The sequence below is a fragment of the Lucilia cuprina genome, chromosome 4, assembly GCF_022045245.1.
Source record: "Lucilia cuprina isolate Lc7/37 chromosome 4, ASM2204524v1, whole genome shotgun sequence".
Taxonomy (NCBI): Eukaryota; Metazoa; Arthropoda; class Insecta; order Diptera; family Calliphoridae; genus Lucilia; species Lucilia cuprina.
Genome location: NC_060952.1, coordinates 70515060 through 70541638, shown reverse-complemented (window position 1 = coordinate 70541638; position 26579 = coordinate 70515060). Strand labels below are relative to the sequence as shown.

Here is a 26579-nt window from a genome sequence, read left to right as displayed (position 1 = left end):
AAATAAAATAAAATTAGAAAAATCGGTTAACCGCCAATGTCATACATAAATTATATTGCTATATAAAATGCGAAATGTATAGTCGGAGATACTGGACTATATCTTTTTTATAAAGAACTTTAATCGATATTCAAATAAAAACACTATTATTTTTGGAATACATACAAAATTTAAACATATTTATTTAATTATTTATTACTTTGTTACATATTATTGTATTAATATTGGTAAATATTTTAAGTGTTTATTTTTGTTTTTTTATATAAATAGTAAATTTTTTAAATTTATTTGTTTTGTGTATATTACATAAATATATTTATAATATGTTTCTGTGTATACATATGTATGTATATTGTATTTGTTCGTATGTATTTTTATTAATATATTATTTAGATAAAATCCTAAATAAATTACAACTAAATAATTCTAATATGGACAAACATACACACTTACTTAATAACTACAAATAAACTTTAATTGTAAGTATATGTATGCATACATACATACGTATGTAAGTATTTATTTTGTATTTATAGTATTTAGATATTCATGTATATATTTAACAAAATTATACAATTGATTCGTCCTATTTTAATATACAGTACTTTTTTAAAATGTTGCGTCAAGAAATATAATGTTATGTTATTGTGAAAAATTTTACATTGAGCAAATATTAAAATAAACCTAATAAGGCACATATGATTAAAATTGTTTTATTTTTTTTTTAATTTTTTTATCAATTATAATTCAAATAAAGTTTCTTACGCGCACTTATATACATATATTATTGGAAATATATATGCATTATTGGTCGTATTAATAATAGAGATTTGATAAAATTACTTCGAACTATATTAAATTATTTATTTAAAACAATAGAAGAAATACGACTTGTATTTATAATATAACTTAATTACTTATTAGTTTCAAATTGTATTGGAAAATAAAGAAAAAATATTATTAAATACATACAAATATATTATTTTAATTTGAAAAAAAAAAATAAATGAAAAAGAAAGATATAATAAGCAATTCTATTGACCAGCATCGCTAAATATGTTAACATCCACATACACTCTCTGTCATAAACACAGCCACCACACACAAACAGCCGCACACAGATCATCAGACAGACAGTAGATAGTCAATTATATTTGTAATTGAAATATTTGTTTAAATTTGATGTCGATTTAATTGTTTATGTTTTGCGATCAAGTTCAATTATCTTGGTATGTGGTTTGAAAGTTCAGCAAAATTAAATAATTTCAATGTCTGTCTGCATGGCTGTCTCTCTGCAATCATCTGAATGTATGAGTGTTTGTGCTAATAACCAATTTAAAATAATATCAAATCTAAAAATGTCTGTGAGTGTGTTAGATAATGTTTTTATAGATAAACCTAGATAACAATAAAATGTGAACAAAATCAAAATATTCTCAATCAAATTCAAATTGATTCGATTTGATTTTCTCCTTCATACAACACTAATTGCCAAATTTATGGCCGGTTCATTTTATCTTCTGGGTTTGCCAAAACTACTTGACGGTCCATTCCCATATATGGCCTGTCCTCCACCGTTGCCATAGATGGCGCCATTACCATTCATCATGGCTGCTTGTTTACGCTGTAGTGTGGCCGGTCCCATAGATCGTGGATCTTCGGGTCCATCGTTTAGATCAAGGCCGGCTACCATTTGAGCGATTTCACGTTCTTTCTTCATATCGGGAGGATTAAATTGTAGACTAGCAAGGGAACCATGGCTGCGACTGCGATGTTCCTGACGTATGGAATAGCTAAATGCGCGTTCATTTAAATGACCTTTTCGCCTATAGATGCCGGTACCACCAGGCGACTCTGCACCAGAGTTGCCTGAATCGTCAAGACCATTACCCATGGAGGCGGCTAATTTTCGACTTGACATTGCTAGAGGTCTTGGCTCCCCAATCATCGATTGAGCCATGACACTTTGTGGTGGTGGGGGTGCAGGGCCACCCATAGCCTGTGCATGATGGTAAGCATAGATCGGTGGTACAATTGGCATACCTACCGGAATGCCTGTGCTTTTCTTATCTTTCTTCTTCTTTTTCGTCGAAGTTGAAGGTTGCAGGGTGGCGTATTGTTGTGGCATCATAACGGGCAACTGCATTGGTACACCCATGTGATGTGGTGGTGGTCCATGCATCATCTGTGGATGCATTTGCGGTGGCATGCCTGGATGATGATGCGGTGGTAATGGAGGACCTGGTGGAAATCCTCGATGACTTATCGTATGGTAGTTTCTACCCATAGGTGGTTGTTGTGGTGGAGGTCCGGGCAGAGCTCCATATATCATACTTCCCGGTCCTGGTCCCATTGGTATGCCATGACGTTGTAAAGTGGCCGGGTGTATTGGTTTTGGGCGTATTAGTGTACCCGATAGACTTTGACTACTTGAGGATTTGGATGATTTTTTATCTTTCTTCTTTTTGCTCTCTTCTTTCATGGGTGGTGGTGGGACATCGATTGGTTGACTAATTTGTCGTAAACGTGCTGGACGACCTAATGTCGATGTATTGCCTGAGTACATGTCATAGGGACTTTCCATTACAATGCTATCTAATTGATCTTGTGAACCGCTCCACACTTTATGATTCGCATCGCCGTTATACAATGAAGCATCACCATCATCGACAGCGACATTAAGATCTGCACTGCTGTCATAAACTGAAATAAAAAAATGGAAATTAATATTACTAAGAACTTATGCAAATATTATTAATAATTATGAATGTTGTTTCTAAGTTAAATTTTCAGAAATATTATCTCCTAAATTCAAGAATTGGGTTCCTGATATATTCAAACATCCAATTGTTGCATTCTATCATACATACGCGAAAAACAAGGTGGTAAAAATATTATTATATTAATAGAAATATTGTAGGTAGGTCAAGGCAATAAAACGGAAAGACTTAAATGAAAATAATAATGATGTTTACTATTTTAATATGTTCCGTTAAGTCAACCTTAAGAATTTATATTATTTCTCTATATTAGTATTACACCCCATGAATTAGTCCTTCATAATATTGATTTCGCTTTTTTATTGAAACCACATTAATATTGATGAACATTCATCAATTCATTCAATCATACGCAATTATCGCTATTAATAACTGAAAATATTCTATTGCTTCATGTTGTTTGCTTAACAATTATAGTCAATAACTGACATCGAATGGATTCATAAATAGCAGCAGAATTAGTTTCTATACTCAATTTCAATTACGACAGATACTTAGATATAAACGCACTTAAACACTTATGTTAACCTTGAATGTTTCTATCACCTTTCGTTTAGCAATGAAAATCTAAAAACAGCCACAACAAAAATATATAAATTTTATTAAAATATATTAAAAAAGAAAAAAATAAAAAATAATACTAATACACTTGTGTCATATTTTTGGTATTAATGTTTGTACGATTGACTAGAAAAATCATCATAATCATATGACCAAAATAAATCAAAAATATTTGTTAGGTACACAGGTTTAACATACTTTAACGAAATTTTTGGTGACTTTATCATCCTCGTTTTAAAGAAATGAACACGTACGAATGTGCATAAAAATAAACATATTTTTACTATATTTATTATAACTATTTATGAATTCGTTACAGGTTTTTTAATAAATAATTGTGAAATTTTTATTTCAAAACAAATTCAAATTCTCAAGTTTATGAGTTTGAATAATTAGTTATTATTATTTTTGAAAAATATTAAATGTTAGCCTAAATTGCTGAAGGTCCGGCTGACCTTTTTTTGTGTTTATATTTGATCAAATTATTTAGTCCACTCTTGTTATAGGATGGTTCAATGCTAAAATGTGTTATCATATGAACCAGACCGACATGAAATTCGTCTAATAATTATTGCATTAGTTATACCAAAAAACTTAAAATAATTTTATTTCAATATTAATGGTCACAAGCGCAATAAAGAGTACACAAGAAGAATGTATTAATGAGAAAAATACCTCATAAGAAATTAAAAAAAAATGTTCTTTTAGAAAAGACGTTTTATATATTAATGGTGGCCGGTATAACGGTTTATTTTGAACATAAAAACCATTTGCAAACTATATATTTATACACCTCGTTTAGGAAAAATATTGCTTTCATACATTATGTTATAAGTAATACGGCACGTCACAGATCACAATACATATAGCAATACCTTAAGATTTTCCTTCTTGAATTATTTTTAAAGAAATTTTCTTCAAAATTTATTTGGGATCGAAAATGAGCAATATATTTCCACGATTTCGCTAAAACAAATACCCTCTGACTAGTGTCTAGTTACTGAAATGTACACTACTGATCAGATTTGTTAAAATCAGATCTCATTTAACTCTAACCCCAAGGTTCTATTCGGAAAATTAATGATTCGTATATAACTGGATAAAAAATACTTTTGGAAAACTCTTAATTTTATTGGTGGCTGTACAAACAAGATATTGTCGAATATAACACTTTTTCGGTGTTTGCTTTTGCAACTTCTACTATATATTTTTTTCTATTTTATAACTACTTGGGTAAATGAACAGACAATTTATATTATGATTTTATTCTCAATTTTCAATAAGAAACATTTCTTATCAACAGCTACAGTTTGCTACAGTTCCATTCCCCTCTGACCAGCACTCCTATCGTACAAACAACTTAAAAACTGCTAAATCTTTGAAGAATTTGAAAGTATACAAATTATAAACACAAAAATAATTCGCAAATGTATTTCAATCAAACTGTGATTGCCCCAAATACCTCTACATATATCAACATACATATGTTGACTGTTTAACATTAAAACTTTATATTTGTTTCTTTAGATGTATTTATGAATACCTTAGCTTAATATTTAGGTGACAAACTTCAATTTTACTGGTATGTTGATCTGTTTTCATTTCCTATTTTATTTTTAAAATATTTCACATTTTTTGCTGTAATTTTTATTATTCATTTGTTATCTACTTTTAGCTCTATCATGAGAAAAAACACATTTGTTTTGTTTACTTCTTCTTCGTTTCTTTAAAAGTTTAATGAACTTAACACTAAAAGTAACAACAACAATTACAATAATTGTTATACGAAATACCATGGTGTTAATGAAGATGACGATGGCTTAAGTACAAATGTTGATTATTATTTTTTATACACTCCACCACCATCAATGGTGATAGAGTTTTGTCATTCCGTTTGTATCATCAATATATATTCATTTTAGATCCAACAAAATATGTATATATATTCCTATAACCTCTAGGTGTATATATCCTGAAATTTGTTTATCGTTAATAACCCCCTCAAATATATATACAAAAATCATTCTATCAAAGTAGATCTGTATCGGTCCAGAATTGATTATAGCTTTCATATAACGTCCACTTCCGAAAACCACTTAAACGCTCATATCGTATTAATAAACAATGCTATCTTGGAAAAATTGACACACATATTTTTATATACATTTTCCAAATAGGCCCGTAACTGGTCATATAAAGTCAACTTCCAAAAATCACTTAAACGCACATATTTCATTATTTTTAAAAGCCATTGGGGAAAAATTTGACTTAAAATTATAAATTTTTCTGGACCTAATCAAAATTTGTTTCACATAATCATAAATGTTCGTGTCCTTACTACGGCAACACAAGTTTTGTCGAGTTATCTAAAAATTAAATAGCTAAATTGGTGTTCTTAAATAGTAGCTTGCTGGTGGAGGGTATTTAAAATTCGGCACATCTGAATTTAACACTCTAACTTGTTCATTATTATTTGTCAAGTGCTTTTTATTTGCCATCATGACGTCTTTGCCAAAAATATGTTTTCTTTTGTTAATAAAATTATTTTTACTATTAATGCTAAAATAAGCTTCCAAGAAAAGAGTGTTAGTTGAAAAGTGTTCGTTTTGCTCTGTTTGTTTGCTTTAAGAATAACTCACTCAAATACATAACTTTGCTGTACTTGCAAATTATGCAAAATAATTATTTATATTCATAGAAGTAATAATTATCTACTAAAAACGATTTAAGTACTTGCAATCACCCAAGAACTTACTTTTCAATTACCTTTATATAGCGTCTGCATTATAAGCAAGAGATCCTGTAAATACTTCTTTAATTTCCTATTAGTTAACAAGCATGGTAAGTTCATGCCTGTAGTGTCACATCCATGAAATCATGAATGTTTTTGGTAGGTATCTATTAGAAATAATTTAATTTTCACATGAGAAAGTGGTCATTAAATTTTTAATTAAAGTAAATAATTTGATTTGCAAAAATAAATGTGATTGATTCATTTCTTAACAGCGAAAAATTCCTATAAAAAGATAATTTATGCAAATCGTTTTATTTTTGAGAACATGTGCACAAATTTTATACAAACAGATGTCATATGCTGAAAATTATTCATTTGACTTTAAACTTCGGCCTATATAAATATGAACATTTTAGCTCTTTATGGCTGCATGAATGCAAGTACATAGAAACAAACAGATTTTCCGCTTCAGTCATTTTATAATACAAATTAAAGGTGTAATGTTTGAGGCAATTATAACAAATGAATTGCATAACTTGCAACAAAATGAAAATTTTAAAGAAATGTGGTAAATTGTAAATTGGTATCATGTATACGTATACATACATATATGTGCATCATATTATGGGTTTTGTGCTCTTTTTAACAAATATTCAATACTTATGATGGAAGTACTATAATGAACAAAATCTAAGCAGAAGAGCATGCGTGCGTGAATAGTAAATTTCCGTGTTAAGTTTATGAGGGTAAATTATTTATTGTGCTTGCAGTTTACTGCAAGTTTTCATTATACATTTTTGATTTTTCCTCATAAGGGTGCAGCACCAAATCATTTTTGGCGGACTCATCATGTTATATTTATTTATAAAATATTGCAATTGTTGATTGTGTATAAAGTTTAGTTGTAAATTAATGATTTTACACACAGGAAGATGCAGAAATTTTTTTAAATAAATTGTAATATATATGGCGCTCTTTTTGTTGAAGAAAATTATCTTTTTACTAAAAAACAAATCAAAAAATTCCTTTTCCATTATTTTTTTATATTGTCATATTAAGTAATTTTTCAATTTTATTTGCGTAATAAAAACACAAACTCTACAAAAATTTTTATATACATTAAGAAGATACATTCTTATACATATATACTAGCATGTCTACAATATACATGTATCTATTAATAATGAATTGTAGTGACCAACATGCAATCATTTTATTCACAAGTACGAGTACAGATGGACTGACAGACAGATATATAGACATTCAACAACAGCAACAAAAATAATAAACATTACTACGTATTTTGCAAAACAGTTTAACTTTTGGTTTTAGATTTTGTTGCGCATTGTTGAATTCGAAAGAAAAAATTGTTACATGCATGTGTATGTATGTATATGTGCAAGCACTTGTATCTAATACTAATTCACTTTAAATTCACATTTATGAGGTTTTTATAAACTTAAAGACAGAACTTGAAAGAATTTTTACTTAGTATGTACATAATTTTATTTAAATCATGGACTACATGACACACAACGGGTATACAGGACGCTTTAAGGAGAGTGTAGGAACAATATTATTTAAGTTACAAACATTAGTAAAAAAATTGTATTTTCAGTAAGATGTTATTTAGTACATATAAAGAAGTATCGAAGGAAAAATTGTATTAGTCATGTACTCGTTCTAATTTAGAACTAATACCAATAATATTGTCGTCCTCGGAACTGTCTCCGTGGATGCGTTTAGTCAACCAGTTTTGATACCAGTTCCAGTATTGTTCTGGAGCCTGTACTCGTTCTAGGTTGGAATTGATACCAAAGATAATGTCATCATCGGAGTTATGGTTCTTTGTATGCATTATAGCCGATAGATAAAGATCTATTGAACGGCTCAGGAAAAATTAAATAAACTTATTATCAAATTTGCCACCCTCGGAACTAGTTCTAATGAAATTTTATATAACATACATATACATCTTTTCCATATTTTTAATGAACTTATGTTTCTATTGCTTCCAGGAAGTTGTTTCGAAACTATATAACAGTGTCAAAGGACTAGTTATTTGGTAACTAACGATGTTCCACAAAACGGTTTCTTGAAGTAATGGCGACAAAAATGCTGTTAAAAAATCTAAAATTTAATTGGGCCGATTTTTGTAAAGATACAAACAAATTTTACGTATTTTCTAGTATCGTTTGTATGAGGCTGAAAAAAAATGATTTGAATAGGATTGGAGCTAGATCAATTATTGACCGATTTGGTATATAATGATTAACGAGGATTAAATTCTTTTATATGCATGAGTGCACTGATGTGAATATTTTGGATGCACAGTTGCATGTGATTTAGTTTTAAAAAGAGGATTGTTATTTTTTATGAAATTTTGTTCATTAAAAAACAAACATGTTCAAATTATAAGAGAGTAAACAATATGTATGTGTGTATAATGGGGTGGCGCTATTTTAATGGATAAAATAAGTTATAAATCAATTCGATTGTCGAAAAATCTTGATTTCCTTGAAATATATATTTATTTGTACAAACATAATATCATCAATTCAGAACGTCTTTATTACTTGTTTCAACTTAATTTGCAGTTACAAAAATCAAGCAGAATCATATATAAATATGCGAAAAATAGTGATTACGTCTATTTCGTCAAATATTTCATAGGTCTGAACGTACCTTAAGAAATAACAATAAAACATACATATGTATATTTTGAACCTTTGAGATGACCAGAACTACAGCAATCTCTATAATAGTCTATATTAATCATTTATTTAATCCCTTCCAGATTTAGAGCATGTTTCTTGTGAGGTTACTGGGTGGATATGTATTACATTTTAGTAATTTATAATTATAAATACCTAGCAAAACCTGTATAACGACTTATACAATCTGAATTACTAAGAATGAGTCTAGTAATGGCCCAAAGGATAAAAATAAAAAAAATAAGTATCTGAATATATTAGAAGTATCTGAAAATCAATTGAAAATTTCTTAAATTCTGAAATGGAATTGACAATGAGATAATTTTATACACATTTGTCATATTTATTAATATATATTTGCTCATATATTAACTCAATTTATAAAATGTGCACTGTTGATAAACATTGTTACTTGAAATATGAACATTTTTTTTGACCTCCCTAATACATTTTTATAAATATATATGTATGTATATGCAACCAGAAATATTAAATTGATTTTTGTTTTTGGCATTAAAAGGAGTGGCATTTGATGTTGCCACAAATGTCGGTTAAAAAAGAAAAACAAACTGCAACATCAACAGCAATATCTACAACAGACAAGTATTTTACTCAATGAAACCTGATTTCCATTTTTAGCAAATATTTTGTGGTAAATGTTTGTTAAAATCTTTTTTCTTTGAGTATTATTACAGCAAACAACAACAGAAAATATAAATTTATCCAAGGAATGTAACAAAAGCTGTTTAGTAGATAGATATTTTATTGTTATTGTTGTTGGCCAGACAATAAACACATTTTACAGTAAAAAAAAACAAAATTGATAATGTCAAATATTTGCAGCTGCACAAACTTGAAAATATAGTAAATAAAATTTAATTATACATATTTTGGTGAAAAAGCATAAACAAAGACATAAACAAGTTTTGGATTTTCATTGTATAATTTTCTAAATAGGTCATAAAAACTATAGAAATTCTTTAAGATCCATAAATATATGGTATATTTTTTTCAAAAAACTGAGAGCAAAAACTGTAACATGTTTAAGCAATATATTGAGCTACTAGTAAGGGGAACAATATTACAGAATAATGAATTAGACAATCCTCAAACAGTTTTCAATTTATTAAGTATGTTTTTGTTTTCTATGAACTTTATTAATTAAGTTTTGCATAACTTGAGTGATAACAACTGAACAGCTTTAGTATTAAATAAAAACAGGAAAAGAATAACGAATTCAAGTAAATATGTGCTATTTATTATATTCATCTATCCATCATCTCTATTCAACTAGTTTTAAACAACATGGACTAGATCATCATCATAATCATTAACATTATTAATAGAAAAATATTCAATCATGATTACAATAAAGAAGATGATGAGGATGATGATACATATATACATACATGCATGCATAGTATATACAATATTACTTAGTGTTGCATTTGTGGTTGCTTACATTGAGTGTCGATCTTGTTAATAAAAGTAGTGAAGAAAATGCAATGAGGTAACTCCTCTACCTCATTGCAGTTCGATCCAATACACAATGTTTTTTTATTCACTTATTTTTATGCAAAGATTTACTATTAAAAACTAACTGATGTATTTATATAGATTTTTTTTTGTCACGGTCAGATGATTATGAAATAATGTTTTGTAAAATATAAAGTTTTTTATAGTAAGTATATGTGTAAATTTCTATTTTTTCACTACTTAAGCTGTTATTTATAAATACCTGTAGCAGTAGAATATGTTTATAATTATTTTTCGAAATGATCTACATTGCATAATAATTGCTGAAAAATGTATTAATTATGTAAGACACAATTGACTTATTAATAAACTTAGTAATGAAATATGCAAAGTAGTTGAAATATAATGAAATGTTTTATAAAATACGTTAATGTCAAAGTGAAAACTAATTTCATAATAGTGGATCAAGATATTTCGTTTTGTAGAAAACGAAATATCTTTACCGAGTTTTATGAGGACAGGTTCATATTTGATGCTATCTCCCTCAGAAAGTTACTTCCGCGTTCATACACGCAGAGAAAAAATATAGTTGTGGTAACCATAATCTAAGAGCAACATATTATAGTTTGAATTATGGTTAAATTTAAAACATATTATGGTCATTATTAGTATAACAACCTATCATATTATGATTAAATATAGTCCGAATATTTCATCATAATATAGTGATAATGTGATGTTGTAGTATCATATTGTAGTTTCAAGCAACCACATTATGGTTTCATGTAATCATATAATGGCTTCAAGTAATCATATTATTGTTTCTATTAACCATATTATGGTTACAAGTAGTCCCATGTCTTCATGTAACCATATTATGGTTACATATTAAACATAATATGGTTAGTCTTATGTGCTCGGCGTAAAATGTAATTATTTCTTTTAAACAAACACAAAACTTCCAAGCACTGATATTCCCATAAAATATATATATCCACACTTTCAAGCCAATATAAATACAATATAATTTTTTTTTAATAATTAATTTTTCTGTACCCTATTATATTTTTAGATAGTATTTATTTTTCACAATTATTTTAATACAGCATTTGATTAACAATCTATTTAAACCGATCTAGTACGGTTAAACCATACAACTGATATAAAAATGGCGATACCAAAATAAGCTTGTAAAATCCTACCATTTAATGATTATTTTATAGTTTAAATGATTCTAAAGAATATAATATGTTTACATAATTATCATTATTTATTTGTTCTAAAAATAATTATTTTTCAGAGAATCATTCTCAAATTTATAATTGTCATAAACATATAAATGTTTTCAGTAACTAAAATATTGATGAAGTTTAATAAAAATAACAATTGTTTGGTTATTTTTACAAAAAAAACATAGAATAGTTTTCCTAACCATGCCGAACCATGTTTTTTTCTCTGCGTGTAATTGACATAAAATTCCAGTATTGCAATCGAGTTTTATATAGAACAAAATCTCTTTATTAAATATTAAGACTGTCACTTTATATAATTGACCCTACCCCAATAAAAGAACCTTTTCGTAAGATATTTTAAAAGCTTGTAGAAGCACGCAGAGAAAAAACATCATTGTGGTAACTATTTTCTAAGAGCAACATATTATGGTTAGAATTATGATTGTAGTTTAAAGATATTATGGTTATTGTAACAATTCTAAAATATCATATTATAATTAAAATCACCTATAAATTTTATCATATTTTTTTTATTTACCATAATATTGTTTGTTATACAATATATACATATATCAAAGTCAAATTTTTTATTTTGATTACTGAATCAGTAAAATTACAGTTTCAAAAAAAGTTAAAGCCATATAGTAGTACATATAGGCGAAACTGAAGGGGTTTTCAAAGAAACATTTTTATTCTCTTCACACAGACGAGCTCTGAGAGAATAAAACAAACTTGTGAGAACTAAACGCACTCACTAAACATCAAATTTTCTTCACAAAATTGCGAGGATATTACCACTTATTAGTTTTTCTTATCACTTAAAATTAATGTTTATTATTTTTTTCAACACTTTTCATTTATTTAAAACCCCCAAAATAATTTATATTTTACAAACGAAAAAAAATATTTTTTTATTCTTTGACATTTTATTTTAATAAAAATTGAAAAATGAAAAACTGTACATTTTAGTATTGAAAATTCAAAAAAGTATTTTACATACTTTTTTGAATTCAACAAAAAATTAACAAAAAGACGTAGGTATTTATAATACGTTTTGAAATAAAATCTCTTTTCAAAACAATAAATAACTAATATTTTCATTCACTGCCATATAAAATTTCATTAATAACACACAAAGAATAACGTCCAAAAAATACATTTTTTATTTAGTACCTTTTGAACAACTGTGTTTATTTTTGTGCTTCTACTAATACATTCTCACCAGTTAGGTCTTTGACAGGGGACTTAGGTCCTTGACAATTAGTTTCGCCTATATACTATTATATGCTTTCAGCGATAATAAATACTTAATTAAAAAATAGATATTATTTCTTCTCATGTCAAATCCTTTTCAATATGAAGAATTAAATTAATTAATTTTTACTTTTTCAACTAGGTCCAGAATTTATTCTTATGGAATTTTCAGTAGAGTAGCTATATCCGCCTGACCAATCATCTATCTGTGTATAACACGTTCAAATTAATAACCTTTATCTAAAAATTTCATTATATTCATAAATACATAGTTTGGTAATGAATGAAATAAAATTCGGTTCAATAATAAAATAAAATCTTAAAATTTTTTCATAGACAATAGTTTAACCCCGATATTCATAAACAAAATTTGTTGTTTATGAATAAAGTGGGTAAATACTTAAGATGATAATTGTCATTTCATCAAATTTAGGAAGTTCTGTAATAGTTTCTTAATTGGTAATTCTGTTTATAATGGCATATTTTGACGCGTAAGGATGCATGTTTATATGAAGGTAATGTAAAGGAAGACTCAAATCAGTTTATTAAATTTGATAATTTATGTCAAGAGTTTATGGTGATTTGGCAAAGCCGAATACAAAAACATCTTTGAAGCCACAATGATATTTGCTTACATATAAACATTTAATTAAATGTATTGCGTTCTCAGGAATAAATAAAATAACTTGGTTAAATACTCCAGGATAAAAACATAAAAAGTATTACTTTTTAGTATCCTTGTCAATGTTTAAGCAATAAATAACGCATTAACTACAAGTCCAAATCATATAATTTTAATTTTATAAGAATTTTAAGAATACAAGTACAAATAATCAAATTCCTATTGTTTAATATTTATTAAAAATAAAAATATCAAAGTATTTAATTTGACATTAAATAAGTACAATCGCATATAATTAAACAAATAAAAAAGTACACATTTTTTAATAATAAACAATATTGTAATTTATTACATTTTTATAGACAAAATGTATCTAAATAATTGTTCTCGGTAATTGGGATATATTTTTATGAAAAAAAAAACTAGAACAGAATCGTAAATAAAACTAGTTCTTTGTTTAAGTTTATTTATTTAATTATTTTGTTGTTTTTGGTCTTTAACTTCTTACTTTAGTTGGCTAACAGACTTACATATACATACGTATGTATATATATACAGGTAAGTTGAATATATAAGTTAATGTAGAAGTATGTGTAAATACATGTGCATTTTTTAAATACACCTGTGAGAAAGAATGTAACACATATGCACAATTAAACATAGATACAGATATACTGACATGCAAGTAGTATAAATGTATATACTACTTGCATGTGTAAGTAAATATGTATATAGTGTAAATATTTGCATTTAGAAAAATGTATCTGTTGTAGAACACTTTAGAAATATAAAAAAGCAATCTAAGAAGAGAAAAAATAAACAGAAAGAATAAGGTTACACAGCGGTTGGTAGTTGTCAACATGAAAGAAGAAAAGAAGTAAAAGAAACATACATACATAAATAATTTGTTGGCATTTTCCGAATATAAAAATTAAAACAATATGTCATTAAATTTAATAAGCAACTCGTTCACTAACTCAAACCGACATTATTTCAGTTACTGTTAATGGCGCATGTGTTGCTTTGCTGGTTTGCAAAGTATATGTAATTACAAATATTAAATAAATACATAATTTCATTATTATACCAGCATAAAACATTCCTAAAAACAGCCCGACAGACGGACAAACTTACGTTTGTCTAACTTTTGTACAAAAGGTTGTTTATTTGTTGTGATATTTATACAATAAAATTACTAAATATTCGATTATGTAGTTATGTTGCAGCTGCAAATTGAACTAGTTTTCAATAAAAATTTAAAATACAAAAGACTTAAGCAACAAACTTGCTTTTCTTTTGCTTGTAAAACCAAACCACATCACTCTCACACATAATCACACACATTCTCTCAAGCTTTTTTGCATACTACAACAACAATAAAATCTTGTATTGTTGCTCTTATAGTTTTTTAATAAATAAACAATTATTATTTAATTTATTTCCAATGTTTTACGAAATAATAAATTAAATTAACTTTCCACATCATCAAAATCAACCTTAATCTTGAAAATGTTGTCTGTCTGTGTGTTTCAAACAATAATCACAAAAAAATTCCAAAAAATACAATTCCATTGTCTCATGAATAAATAATTTTATTTTTCTCCAATAATATTTAGTAGTCCCACCATAAACATGAAATGGAAAGAAACACAAAAACTTTTTATTTGTTTTTATGAGTCTGAACATTGAGCTGCTTAAATTAATTCAGATACGCAGACAGACGAACGACGAATAAAAAGGTAGCACCCCTTAGTTTTTGTCTTAAGTATGAGAGTGTTAAGAAATTCATACTTAAACATTTGTTGTTTTTTAACGATTTTAAAAGAAAAACTTTCTCACGCGTCATCCACAACCTTACAATTTACTTAGTCTATGAGTATTTGTCTGTCCAAATATAATATGCTTTGTTCACAAATATTGCTATCTCTTCTTCTTGGTTTCTAATTTTTGGCATTCATACGGTAGTTTTTTATTTTATATTTTCTGATGAATTTTTCCTTACCTTCTTTCACTTATAAACATCTTGGAGGAAAACAAAAACCTTATCCGCAATCATCTAGTCACTAACGCTAACACTTGACATGAACCTTTAGTAACCCGAATACAAAGAAAATCCAACAAAATGTGCAAAAATTAAAAAAATAGAAAAAGTAAAATGCACAAATTGTGTTTTTTTGGAAATCTATTCGCTTTTCTATCAATATATGTACTTATGTATGTATGTATTTTGTAGTTATGTATTTTTCAACTCAAGTATTTTAAAATTGTATGTATCTAGCAACTATTTATTCGTTTGGCGGTTTCTCCCAAAACGATATAAATTTATTATTTATGTATAGGTGTGACAATATTAAGAAATGTCATGACTAATTTATCAAAAGAGAGTTAAATATTTCCACTATAATAATTTTGCAATAGATTAAAAAAATACTACTTCTGAGACTAGACGCAGACCATACAACTTATTTCTGAGAAAAGACCAGACGCAGACTAGATAAAATCTAGACTACTCAGTTATGTGACAAGGCATAGACTAGACATAGACTAGACATAGACTAGACATAGACTAGACATAGACTAGACATAGACTAGACATAGACTAGACATAGACTAGACATAGACTAGACATAGACTAGACATAGACTAGACATAGACTAGACATAGACTAGACATAGACTAGACATAGACTAGACATAGACTAGACATAGACTAGACATAGACTAGACATAGACTAGACATAGACTAGACATAGACTAGACATAGACTAGACATTTTAAAATACAAATAAATCGCTGCAGTTACATATGTTTTAAAGCTCTAGAATCACATGTTATACAGTTGAATACAATCATGATATGTTATAATAGAGTAAATTGCTAAATAAAAACATTGAACATTGAATCGTAATTTATAGCATTTAATGGATATTTCATACATACATACATATATTAACGAGCGTGACATATAAAATATTCCGAATGCAAATAATTTATAAACTCTATTAATCTAATCTCGCTATGATAACATCTAATGATATATTTCATAGTATATTCATAGGAATTTTATATTAACTAACTGCGTTATTGAAAGAACAATTAAAAAACTTTTCAAACCCTGATGTCTAAATAACACAACATAAGCCATCTCATACAAAATCTCACAATTTGTAATGACTTCCCAAATTTAGCTTAATTAATTGTTCAATGTGAGTACTTTGATGTGTGTTCACATCATCATTATTTTAATTGTGTCTAAAAATAATAATAAAAATAAAAAACAAGTAATTGAAATAAAAAATGCATTTATTTCATATAAAATTTTTTGTTAACTCAGCATGTACAAATGTATGTGTATGTCAGTCATTTAACACTTTTTAGAAATTTCTACAAATATTTAAAATCAGCATCATTAAGTTTTCTGTGTTTGTTTTGTGTTTTATTTAAAAACGAGAGAGTCAAAATACAGCGACGTCTTATTATAACATAATTTTTATTCAAGAATGTATGAATGTACATACAACAATAAATCGTAAAGATGAGCCTCACCTTTGAAATATTTTATACTTTTTTGCTTTTGAAATATTATTATTGTTTGTCGTCGTTGTTGTATTAAATCTCTATAACGACAACAAAGACAACACCCTATTTAACAAATGAATAAAAAAATAAATACCTTTAAATATTGAACAATAACAACAAAAACAATAATGCGGAAAAATATTTGTGGTTTTTATTACAAATACACGTGTGTGGTTCTTGGTGTGTGTAAAGTTCGTTCATATTAAAAAAATATTTGACAAAAAAGCGTGAGCCCTTAAAATATTATAATCATTGTAATTATAAATACACATTAAAAAAATACATTGAAACATAAGGGGTTAAAATGGTAAAATTTTAAAACCTTGGTGGCGAATGGGTAAGTACTTACCACCATATAGGTTTTGAGGATACGTGTACAGTGTCTACGATTACTTTTCAAAATTTGTGTAAAAAGTAGATTTTGAAAACAATATGTCAAGTCTAAGAAGTGAGTACATCCATATAATATTTTTTGTAAATTTTTACTATACTTGTAAGTAAACGGTATGTAGTAGTCATTGAAAAGTAAGTTGGGGATTAAATATACATATGTTGTCGTTATCACGTTTTTGCTGGGTACACATACGTATAATAGAGATGTCTTAAATATATCAGTTCTGTCATATTTCGTTTTCATACATACTAATAAACTTTAGGCATCCTTGGTCTAAAACTACTTTCACACCCATAAAATATTTGAAAAAAATGCCGTCACACTTAAAAAATTGACATTTTGATTTCTTCGAAATATATATTTATTTGCCCAAACATAATATATGTTAAACGACATCAATTCAGATAGTGTTCTTTATTGGTTTTTTACATTATTTGTAATTCAAAATTATGCAAAATCAAAAATAAATTTACAAAAAATAGTGGTTTCGTATTTTTCATCAAATATTTGATAGGTCTGAACGTACCTATTGTTAAAAGTTATTGGTGTTAAAATTTAGTCATATCAGATAACAAGTACCATTGCCTAAAATCGAATAAAAAGTGCAAAAATGGATAAAAATTTGTCTTTTGTAATATTTTAATAAAATATTATTTTTATTTAATATTATTCTTTCCTGCGGAAAAAATAATATTAAAATTTGTAAGGCTATTTTTTCATTAATTCTAAATTTCTATATAAATAGAAACAAGAACTTATATTAGGAAATTTTTAGATACTTATAAAACAAAATTTAAAAAAGCACATAATGCACACGTTTTCTTAAAAATAAACGAAATAACTAAAACCGCAAATAGTTGTTTACACATGTTGTAAATTTATGCAAATATTTGTACAAAGTTTAATATTTTACAAAACTAAACATTCAGATAAATAATCAAACATACACTTTCATTGCAAATAAATAAAACAAACAAGTGTTGTTTATCTTTTAGATGAAAACAACTACAAGTTGCAGACATATGTAAATATGTATGTACAAATGTAATATAATATATATTACATTTGTATACACATACATAAATTGGGTTGAATATAATGTTTACAAAAGTTTATTTCTGTATAAGGATTTATGTTTATTTATGTTTTGCAGTTAAAATGCCATCATCATCATAATTTTACAACTTTCAGCTAAATCATCATCCATTCATGCCAATACATTTGTAGTAAATACATTTGTACCCAGTAGTTCGACAAAGAGACAATGCATCCGAAATGACAGTGATTTCCACTAACGTCTAACCGTCGGAGTACACTTTGTAAACGAGGGTGAAAATAATCATCATCACGAGGGTGAAAATAAGCCCCCTTTGTAAGCGATTGGGTAAAAACTTAAAAAAACTAACTTAAGCATTTTGTCTATGGAGTAACGATTAACTTCCTTGTAGGACTAGCACATGTTTGTCGCACGTACAGTCTACCCCACCGACTACCCCAAGTATATAGTAGATAAAATAAATAGTTCAGGAGTGTTCGACAGAACTGCCGGGTATACACATAATACATATACATACATATGTATATGTTCATACATGTTATGTATAATTTAATTTTATGCTCAATATTCACTCGTGATAATAATTGTATTTTTTTATTTCAAATGCAAATTTCTCTATTAATAAATGTTATTTTATTCATAAAGACTTCTTTGTATACATTTGATTTTGTTTGTGTTACGCCTAATCAATACTTGAAATTCAAAATGATAATATATTTTATTAAGTTGTCTCACAGATTTTTACTATGTATTTTTGGACCAGAAATATTTTGTAATTCTCTAAAGCATAAAAAATCAAAGAAACGCAACAACCATTAATCCAAAATGTTGTAGATTAATATACAAGTAAAACCCGTTTAAGTATTTGATATGAAGTTATTGATACTTCACTCACAAAATACGTGGGTTAATTGTTAATTAAGTAGATTCTTTTTTGACTAAAATGTTTTATAACAAATTTCCCATCTTGTGTTTCTGTGATATGATGTTAGATTTTTTAAGAGATATTCGATAATTTAAACAAATTGATATCTATAGTATAAAATAAATAGAGATAACTTTTCCAAAGGGATAAGCTGACATTTGTTTCAAACCAATACCCATTTTCATGCAAGCTTAATCAATGGCAAAAGAAAGTGGCCGTGGTACTTGAAAACATCTGATTTTCACAGATAATATTTTAAAGCTTTTAATAAATGAAATGACATAAAAACGGCACAATACGACAGCAAATTCTATTTTTACGAAAAGATGAAAAGAAATTTCTAAATACGAAAAGAAATTTCTAAATACGAAAAGAAGTTTCTAAATGTATTTGTTCGTTTTTTTAATGAAAACCTTTATCTATATACGATATATTTTCGCGATTTTATAGAAATTACATAACAGGGCTTTAATGAACAATATTCTTTTTAAAATAATATAATAAATATGCAAAAATTTTGTAAAAAAGATTAATTTTTTCATTTAGAAAATGTAAAAACTTCATGTTGATCTTTGATATTCGCAGATATCCAGATAAATATTTAGTCCAAGTACTAAGTGAATATGCATAAACAAATAGTATGGACATACTACATCATGTCAACTACATTTGTAAGAAATATATATTATTTTTATTGACATACGAGTTTGAAATTATTATGTAGGTAAAGTTAGAAATGAAAAGAAACGATTATATGTATTTTCATACATACATCAATATGTACATATTAATATACATATGAACATTCCAAAAAAAACGCACAAATAATCGCACAGAAAGAAGAAAAAATGAGGAAAACGTGTTAAACAATTCGAACGGAAGCATAATTTTTAACAAAAAAGGCAAATCGAAATAATTTCTTGGTTAAATTTTTTAGTCACACTGACCAACAAAGAAAGTTGTCTAAACAAAAACCGTGATTGCCTTAAGCCACAAACTGTACTCGTTCGTACTGGCCGCGCTTAAAAGTCATTAAAAGGTTTGCTGCGAAAAAAAGAAAAACAAAAAACAAATAAAAAACCAATGAAAAAAATTAATAAATACCGCATTTTTTAGTTAGTAGCCGTTGTTGTTTGGGGAAGTTGAAAGAAAATACATTTTAGTATGATGAAATATTTATATACATATATATGTATGTATGTATGTATGTATGTATGTATGTATGTATGTATGTATGTATGTATGTATGTATGTATGTATGTATGTATGTATGTATGTATGTATGTATGAGTAAGTACTACATAGAGTAGTATACTTAAATTTAGTCCATCAAAATGCAGTGATTGCATTATTTTCTTAGTACAGTGTCAAATAAAATTTGTAACAAACTGATAATAAATTTATTAACAGACCTACTTTTGTTATACTTTCATGTCCACACTTTAATTGCCATAAAAACATGAAGATATAATAGAATGGTTGTATTTTAAAAAGAAAACAAATCAACAAAAAGCTATTCAGGTCAACAGTTAAATATTAATGCAAATGATCTAGAAATGTCTAACATTGTACGTAATAAAAATGTAATTTGTAAATAAAACAAAAAAGTGTATATATATAGAAAATATATGTATTATCAAAAAACAGAGAAATTTGCTTAATTATACTATGCATCACTACAGAATGAGTATATTCTTAGACTCAGTATAATGTCTCGATTTAAAGATTTGTTTCCACTGTAAATGGTTGTTAATATGGATATTGATCGCAGGATTGTTGACCCTATTGTTCCACAAATTCAGACAGTAATATTCATAAATTTGTATGATGTGCAATATCAATAAAGCAACTGTATGCATTATTTAAAGAAGTTTAATAATGACTTACATACACGTAGTTATTTTTAGGTTTGCCATTTTCTTTGCACATTCTATTTAGTTGCGCTATAGTGCTGTAACAGGATGAGTATCGAATTTCTGTGTAAAAACAATTATTTTATTCACAATAAATAACTAAGCAGAGGTGTTACAACACAAAAAACAAACTAACAAACACAAATCATAACAAAGTTTTAACTCACTTTTTGAATTGACTTATTTTAGTACTTATTTGTAAGCAAGTGTGATAGGTACTAAATTGTTAATGAATTGGTAGTGAAAAGTAGTTTTAATAACTTTCAACTCATTACTCTTAATTGTAATTGTGTTTACTAGGAAGATTTACTAGAAAAACACCCGTGATTTTTGTTTCTAGCTTTTTTTGTAATTATTTTACTTTTACTTTTAGTTTTATTTTTTTATTTCTAGATGAAAATAAAGATTTTACTATATTTATAAATTACATTTTAAAAAATCTTCTGTATTTTTGAAGTATTTTAAAATCAGGTTTTATGAAATTGTCACTTTTTACTACTCCTTAAGAAGGGCTTTTTAACAACGTCCAAAAACATCTTCATTTAATGGCCAAAAAATTATATTTTAGAAGATTGGTCTATACAGATTAAAATTCTATTGTATTGATAAGTGTAAAAAGACATTTTACAAATGTCTTTTTATGTCGTATATATTTGACATTAACCTTAGGAAAAAAATTTAAAAAAAATTAAACAACTCTCTTAAACTTGCTGAATAAAAGCAACGTCTTAATTCACTTTTTGAGGCATTATTTCTTATTTAAAAAGTAAAGTTATTTTATTATGAAATTATTCTTTAAAATTCAAAAATTAAATATATTTTTGATAAATGGCTTTCTGTGAAGCATAAGGGTTTTCCAAGAATACACTCTCCGAGTATTAAGTTCGCTGCACTTTCTTTAATTTCCAATTGGTGATTTTTTGGTGATTTGTTCGTAATTAAAATATATTTTGGTTTTTTGCATCGTTTTATAGGTTCAGTTTTCTAAATAAATGTTTTTTTCATTACTAAATGTATAATTAAAATAAAGTTATTAAAAGTGTAACGATTAAGTGTAACAATATATTGTTATAAATTACCAGGAAGTTATACTCGTTGAATAAAATTAGAGCTTAAGAAATAACATTTTTGGTGAATTTAAAGTTCAAAATTTATTACTAAGTGGCTATTATTTGGGTGACGCTGAATTAAATCAAAGTAAATACAAAAAAAAAATTATGAATAACAATGAAATAAACCCACAAATATAAATAAAAACAAAACTTTAACTCTAAACAACAATAAAATGACTCATAACCGTGTCAGAAACAGTTACTGGTGTTCTTAACAATAAAAACATTTGCAGTAACTACATAAAATGCAAAAAACATTTATTGAATAGTTATTTTAATAATAAATATTGCATCATTAATTGGTAGCGTACTACCACCAATCATGTTAAATGCAAAAGAAAATCAAAAGACTGAAAACACAAACACGAATACTTTGTTTCGCAATGATGGTACATTTTTCTTTAATACTTACAATTTTTAACCGATGTATATCCTTCAGCTGCACTGCTGGTATTGTCACCCCCACCACCATTCATTAGATGACCGTTGGATTGACGTCCCACACTGTTGAGCGTTGTGATGCTGCCAGCACGTGAACGCCAACCGGCATGACTAGCCGACGATGGTGATAAATGCTGCTGTTGAAAGTGATGATGATGATTATTGCCGTTAGAGAGACCAACACTGGTTAGATCACCATTCGATTTGCTGGCCATGTTACTTTTCAGTGTACCATATACACTGCTGCCAGCACCGCCGCCCGTACTGCCCGTCTCCAATTGGCGGGCGTATGAATTGTCGGCATAGGCATGAAAACAGCATCTGACTAGAGCATTTGCAGCGGCCTCACGTTTGCAAATAAACACGTGACATTCGAGTACTTTGATGCCAGTAGTACGACGTAGAATGGCTGCAAAAATGGGTGGATGTTGAGCTCGCGGCATTCGTGCAAATGGTGAATCAAGAGGCAGAAATTTGGGCTCTGGATTAGAGTTGCCACGCTCTGGTATAAGCACTTGTCTTACGGCTGCACAGTAATGCAGCGATTCAATAGGAAAAAATCTGGTAATTTCCTTGAGATTTTCATCAACATTTTCCAGAAGAATACCATTCGACCAAACACTCAACCAGGAATCTATACCTTTGGCGCCAACTGCACCTTCTGAGGGATAAAGACTACGCAATGGTTCTTGTATGCCTTGGAGGCCATCTTTGCTTTGACGCGGCACTGCACTACCCAGATACAATACACGGCAACGACATATAGGTGTGGAATCACCCATTTTCTTAATTACAGTCGTTTCGATGGGGAAATAAAGAGACGAAGAGCAAGACTTGGCAATTCTGTGGAAGCAAATAATTTACTTCCTTGAGAACACGTTTTCAAAGTATTTTTGCTGGTGTTGGTATTCTGCACAACAACAATGAAGAATTCAGTATTAGCCAAGCAACAAATGAAACGATGTAGAAGAATGAAAGGAGAAGACGTAACAACAAAATGTAAGGAAAACAGAACAAGAACAGCTTGAAGAAATGAAGACGATGAATGTTTAAAACGAATCGTTGGCTTAAAATGTGACAAGACCGTAAAACATAGAAACTAAACAATCACGTCAAACCGACACGACGACAAAGCGGCAAAACGACAATTGAACAATAATAACGAACGACCGATCGTAGTACGTATATACGATTATGTCTTTTCTTTTCAGGTCTATCTCTTTACTTGGATTTTGCTAGTTCTTTTGTGTTGCGATCCAGTTGTCTTGATTTGTTGTTTATTTTTTCTGTTTTTCGTATTTATTTTATATTTTGTTGTTGGCAAAAAGGTTGAATTTCAGGTTTTAAACGTAGTAGAATTTCTAGGTTTCTTAGAGAACAGAATTTAGAAACTCTTTATTCTTTGGAATTATTATTTTCTTTCCTTTTTCGTTTTTTATGCACAAGTTTTACTTAATTTCTTTAGAATTTTTTAAAAAATATATTTCACAAGTATTTGATTTTTTTATTAAAAACTTAAACAAATTGCAAAATCCAAATGGCGTAAAGGAATTTTTTATAATTTTATATGCACGTATTGTGTAAGTCGTAAATGATGTTGTTTTTGTTTGCTGTTTTTTTAGAAATTTCGTTTTAAAAAATTATGGAATTTCTTTTTTTTTATTTCTTAATAAAATTAAAAATCTTTTTTAGTGGAAGTTTAACGATTTCTCTTCAAAACTTTTTTATTTATAAGTTAAATAAAGAAGACAGAAAATAAAAAACAAAAAAATATTTAAATTTGCACTTTTCACTTTGTTAATCACATCACATCGTCTCGTCACCAATTCACATACCAAAAGACGTTTTACCTCATACACTCTCACTAAATCACTGTATTCCATGTATCTGTGTATTCACAAATCAATACATGTTGCAGATGTATGTGTATGTTATGTACTGGTATTTGTAATAAAAATTAAAAAAAATATATAATTTTTTATTTGAAAAGTTCACAACCGAGTATCAATGGATAGAATAAATATGAAAAAAATGTCAGTGTTTTTTATTTTCTTGTTTAGTATATTGTATGTGTGCGTGTGTATTTCGGAAATGCCCGCTTAATCCATCCGTATGATCGTTGTTAACGCGGCGCAGGTTCACTCAAGAATACTCCAGCGTATTTTGTATCTTTAAGCAACTCGTTATTGTCTAGACTTTAGGCCTGTCTTGCTGAGTTGTTTTACCACTTTTTTCATATGACTTTGGCATTTTACAGGTACACTGCTCACACACACTTTCAATCCATTTAGACAATTTACTCTCTTTACTGGCACACACATATATTAATATCGTATACTACAAATTTCTAAGAGTTTCTCTCTTTCTGCTTATCGGCCTCGTACTACCTTACTCAATATTACAGGTAGTTTAACGTTAACTTAAAGAAAATATAACGAATATTATTCGATACTCTAACTAAGGGTGGATTAACGTTTTGTTTTCTGATATGGAAATACCTCTGCTCTTGATTTATTTTGTATTTGCATGTGTTTTAATTTAAACAAAGATTATACTTCCAACCATATTCATATTTGCACTTGTTATTTTACGGTTTTACTAAGAATTAATAATAAAAAATTAAACAACATAATTTTACGACCTGTTGAAAACCCGTTAATTACCGTAAATACCGAAAAAATATTCACAAAAACGTATATGTACTACATATATGTGTATCTAGTAATAAATAATATACTCACTTAAGCACTACAGTCAGTTAGTGTTCTTGCAAAATAGTCACGTTTATTATACATACTTTTAGTAAGGAATTTATTGGTTTTGGTATGTGTATCTATATGAGTGTGTATAACAATTCTATTGATTGTTTTAAATCTAGTTTATTTTACTCTCAATTACCATAGTTGGATTTTAGATACATTCTCAATAAGGTTACTGGTTATAGACATTCATCTGTAGCTTAAAACTTAGATAATATTATTTACTACCACACATTATTTTGTAAACATTGAATTTTGTTTACAAATCTTTTAATAAATTGATAATCTTATAAACAGGTAAACCGAAATGTATAAATGCATAAGATACATATTAGCATGTTTCAGAACTGCCGGATTTAGGACGGTTCAAAGTTTTTTTTTGGGGGGGTTTTATTCAAATGAGTTTAACTTTTTACCTATTGGTCTTAGCGAAAATTGTCCAAAGATGTTAGAATAGCTATTTTTTCATTAAAAAAATATATATATGTTTTTTATTCTTCTATGCGAACGTAAATCTTTTATCTAAATTTTATGACAATCGGTCCATTATTGACTATATCCTTATAAATGTCTTTAACACTCATTACTGGCTCATAATTAAGAGTACAGCGATGAAAATCGACATTAATTAGTTTCGTATGAGCTCACTCTCCTAGAGGAAAGTTTTCTTCTACCGAACGCGTGCCCGGTGATGGAAGGAGACGAGGAACAATAATCTAGATATTATCGTGAAAAAATAGCCGCCATCTTAGGCCGAAGTTGCTAATGCCGGTAATCGCAAAATTCTAGTAGACCAGCACAGTAAGGTAGAAAATCTGGGCAATAAGCAACCAATTGAGACTTTAGCTATGAGTGAAATAGGTTTAAATGTATATTTGAAATTTCAAATAAAACAATGTTTATTACCGGACTGGTAATATAATAATAATCGGTATAAATAAAGAAATGCAAATTTCGGTCTTAAAATATAGAATGAATAAATAAGTTGAGAGCAAGAACTAAAAAAAAAACAATAAATTTCAAATGC

General features: G+C 27.8%; 1 protein-coding gene across 1 annotated transcript; it reads right to left on the bottom strand.

Moving 5' to 3' along the window:
* Window positions 1-275: 275 nt before the first annotated feature.
* On the bottom strand, window positions 276-24950 carry LOC111682600 (protein pygopus). Its single transcript, XM_023444586.2, has 2 exons — window positions 22765-24950; window positions 276-2703 (listed from the first exon to the last, which is right to left on the bottom strand). Exons 1-2 carry the CDS (start codon window positions 23573-23575, stop codon window positions 1514-1516), a joined length of 2001 nt encoding a protein of 666 aa, XP_023300354.2. The 5' UTR covers window positions 23576-24950; the 3' UTR covers window positions 276-1513.
* Between the last annotated feature and the right edge of the window lie 1629 nt (window positions 24951-26579).

Bases quoted from the DNA above. Each gene is read 5' to 3' on its own strand.
- LOC111682600 (XM_023444586.2), bottom strand. From the start codon at position 23,575: ATGGGTGATTCCACACCTATATGTCGTTGCCGTGTATTGTATCTGGGT. The intron at 2,704-22,764 runs GTAAGTATTAAA...TTTTTATTTCAG, and splicing joins ATATACATCGGTTAAAAATT to TTTATGACAGCAGTGCAGAT.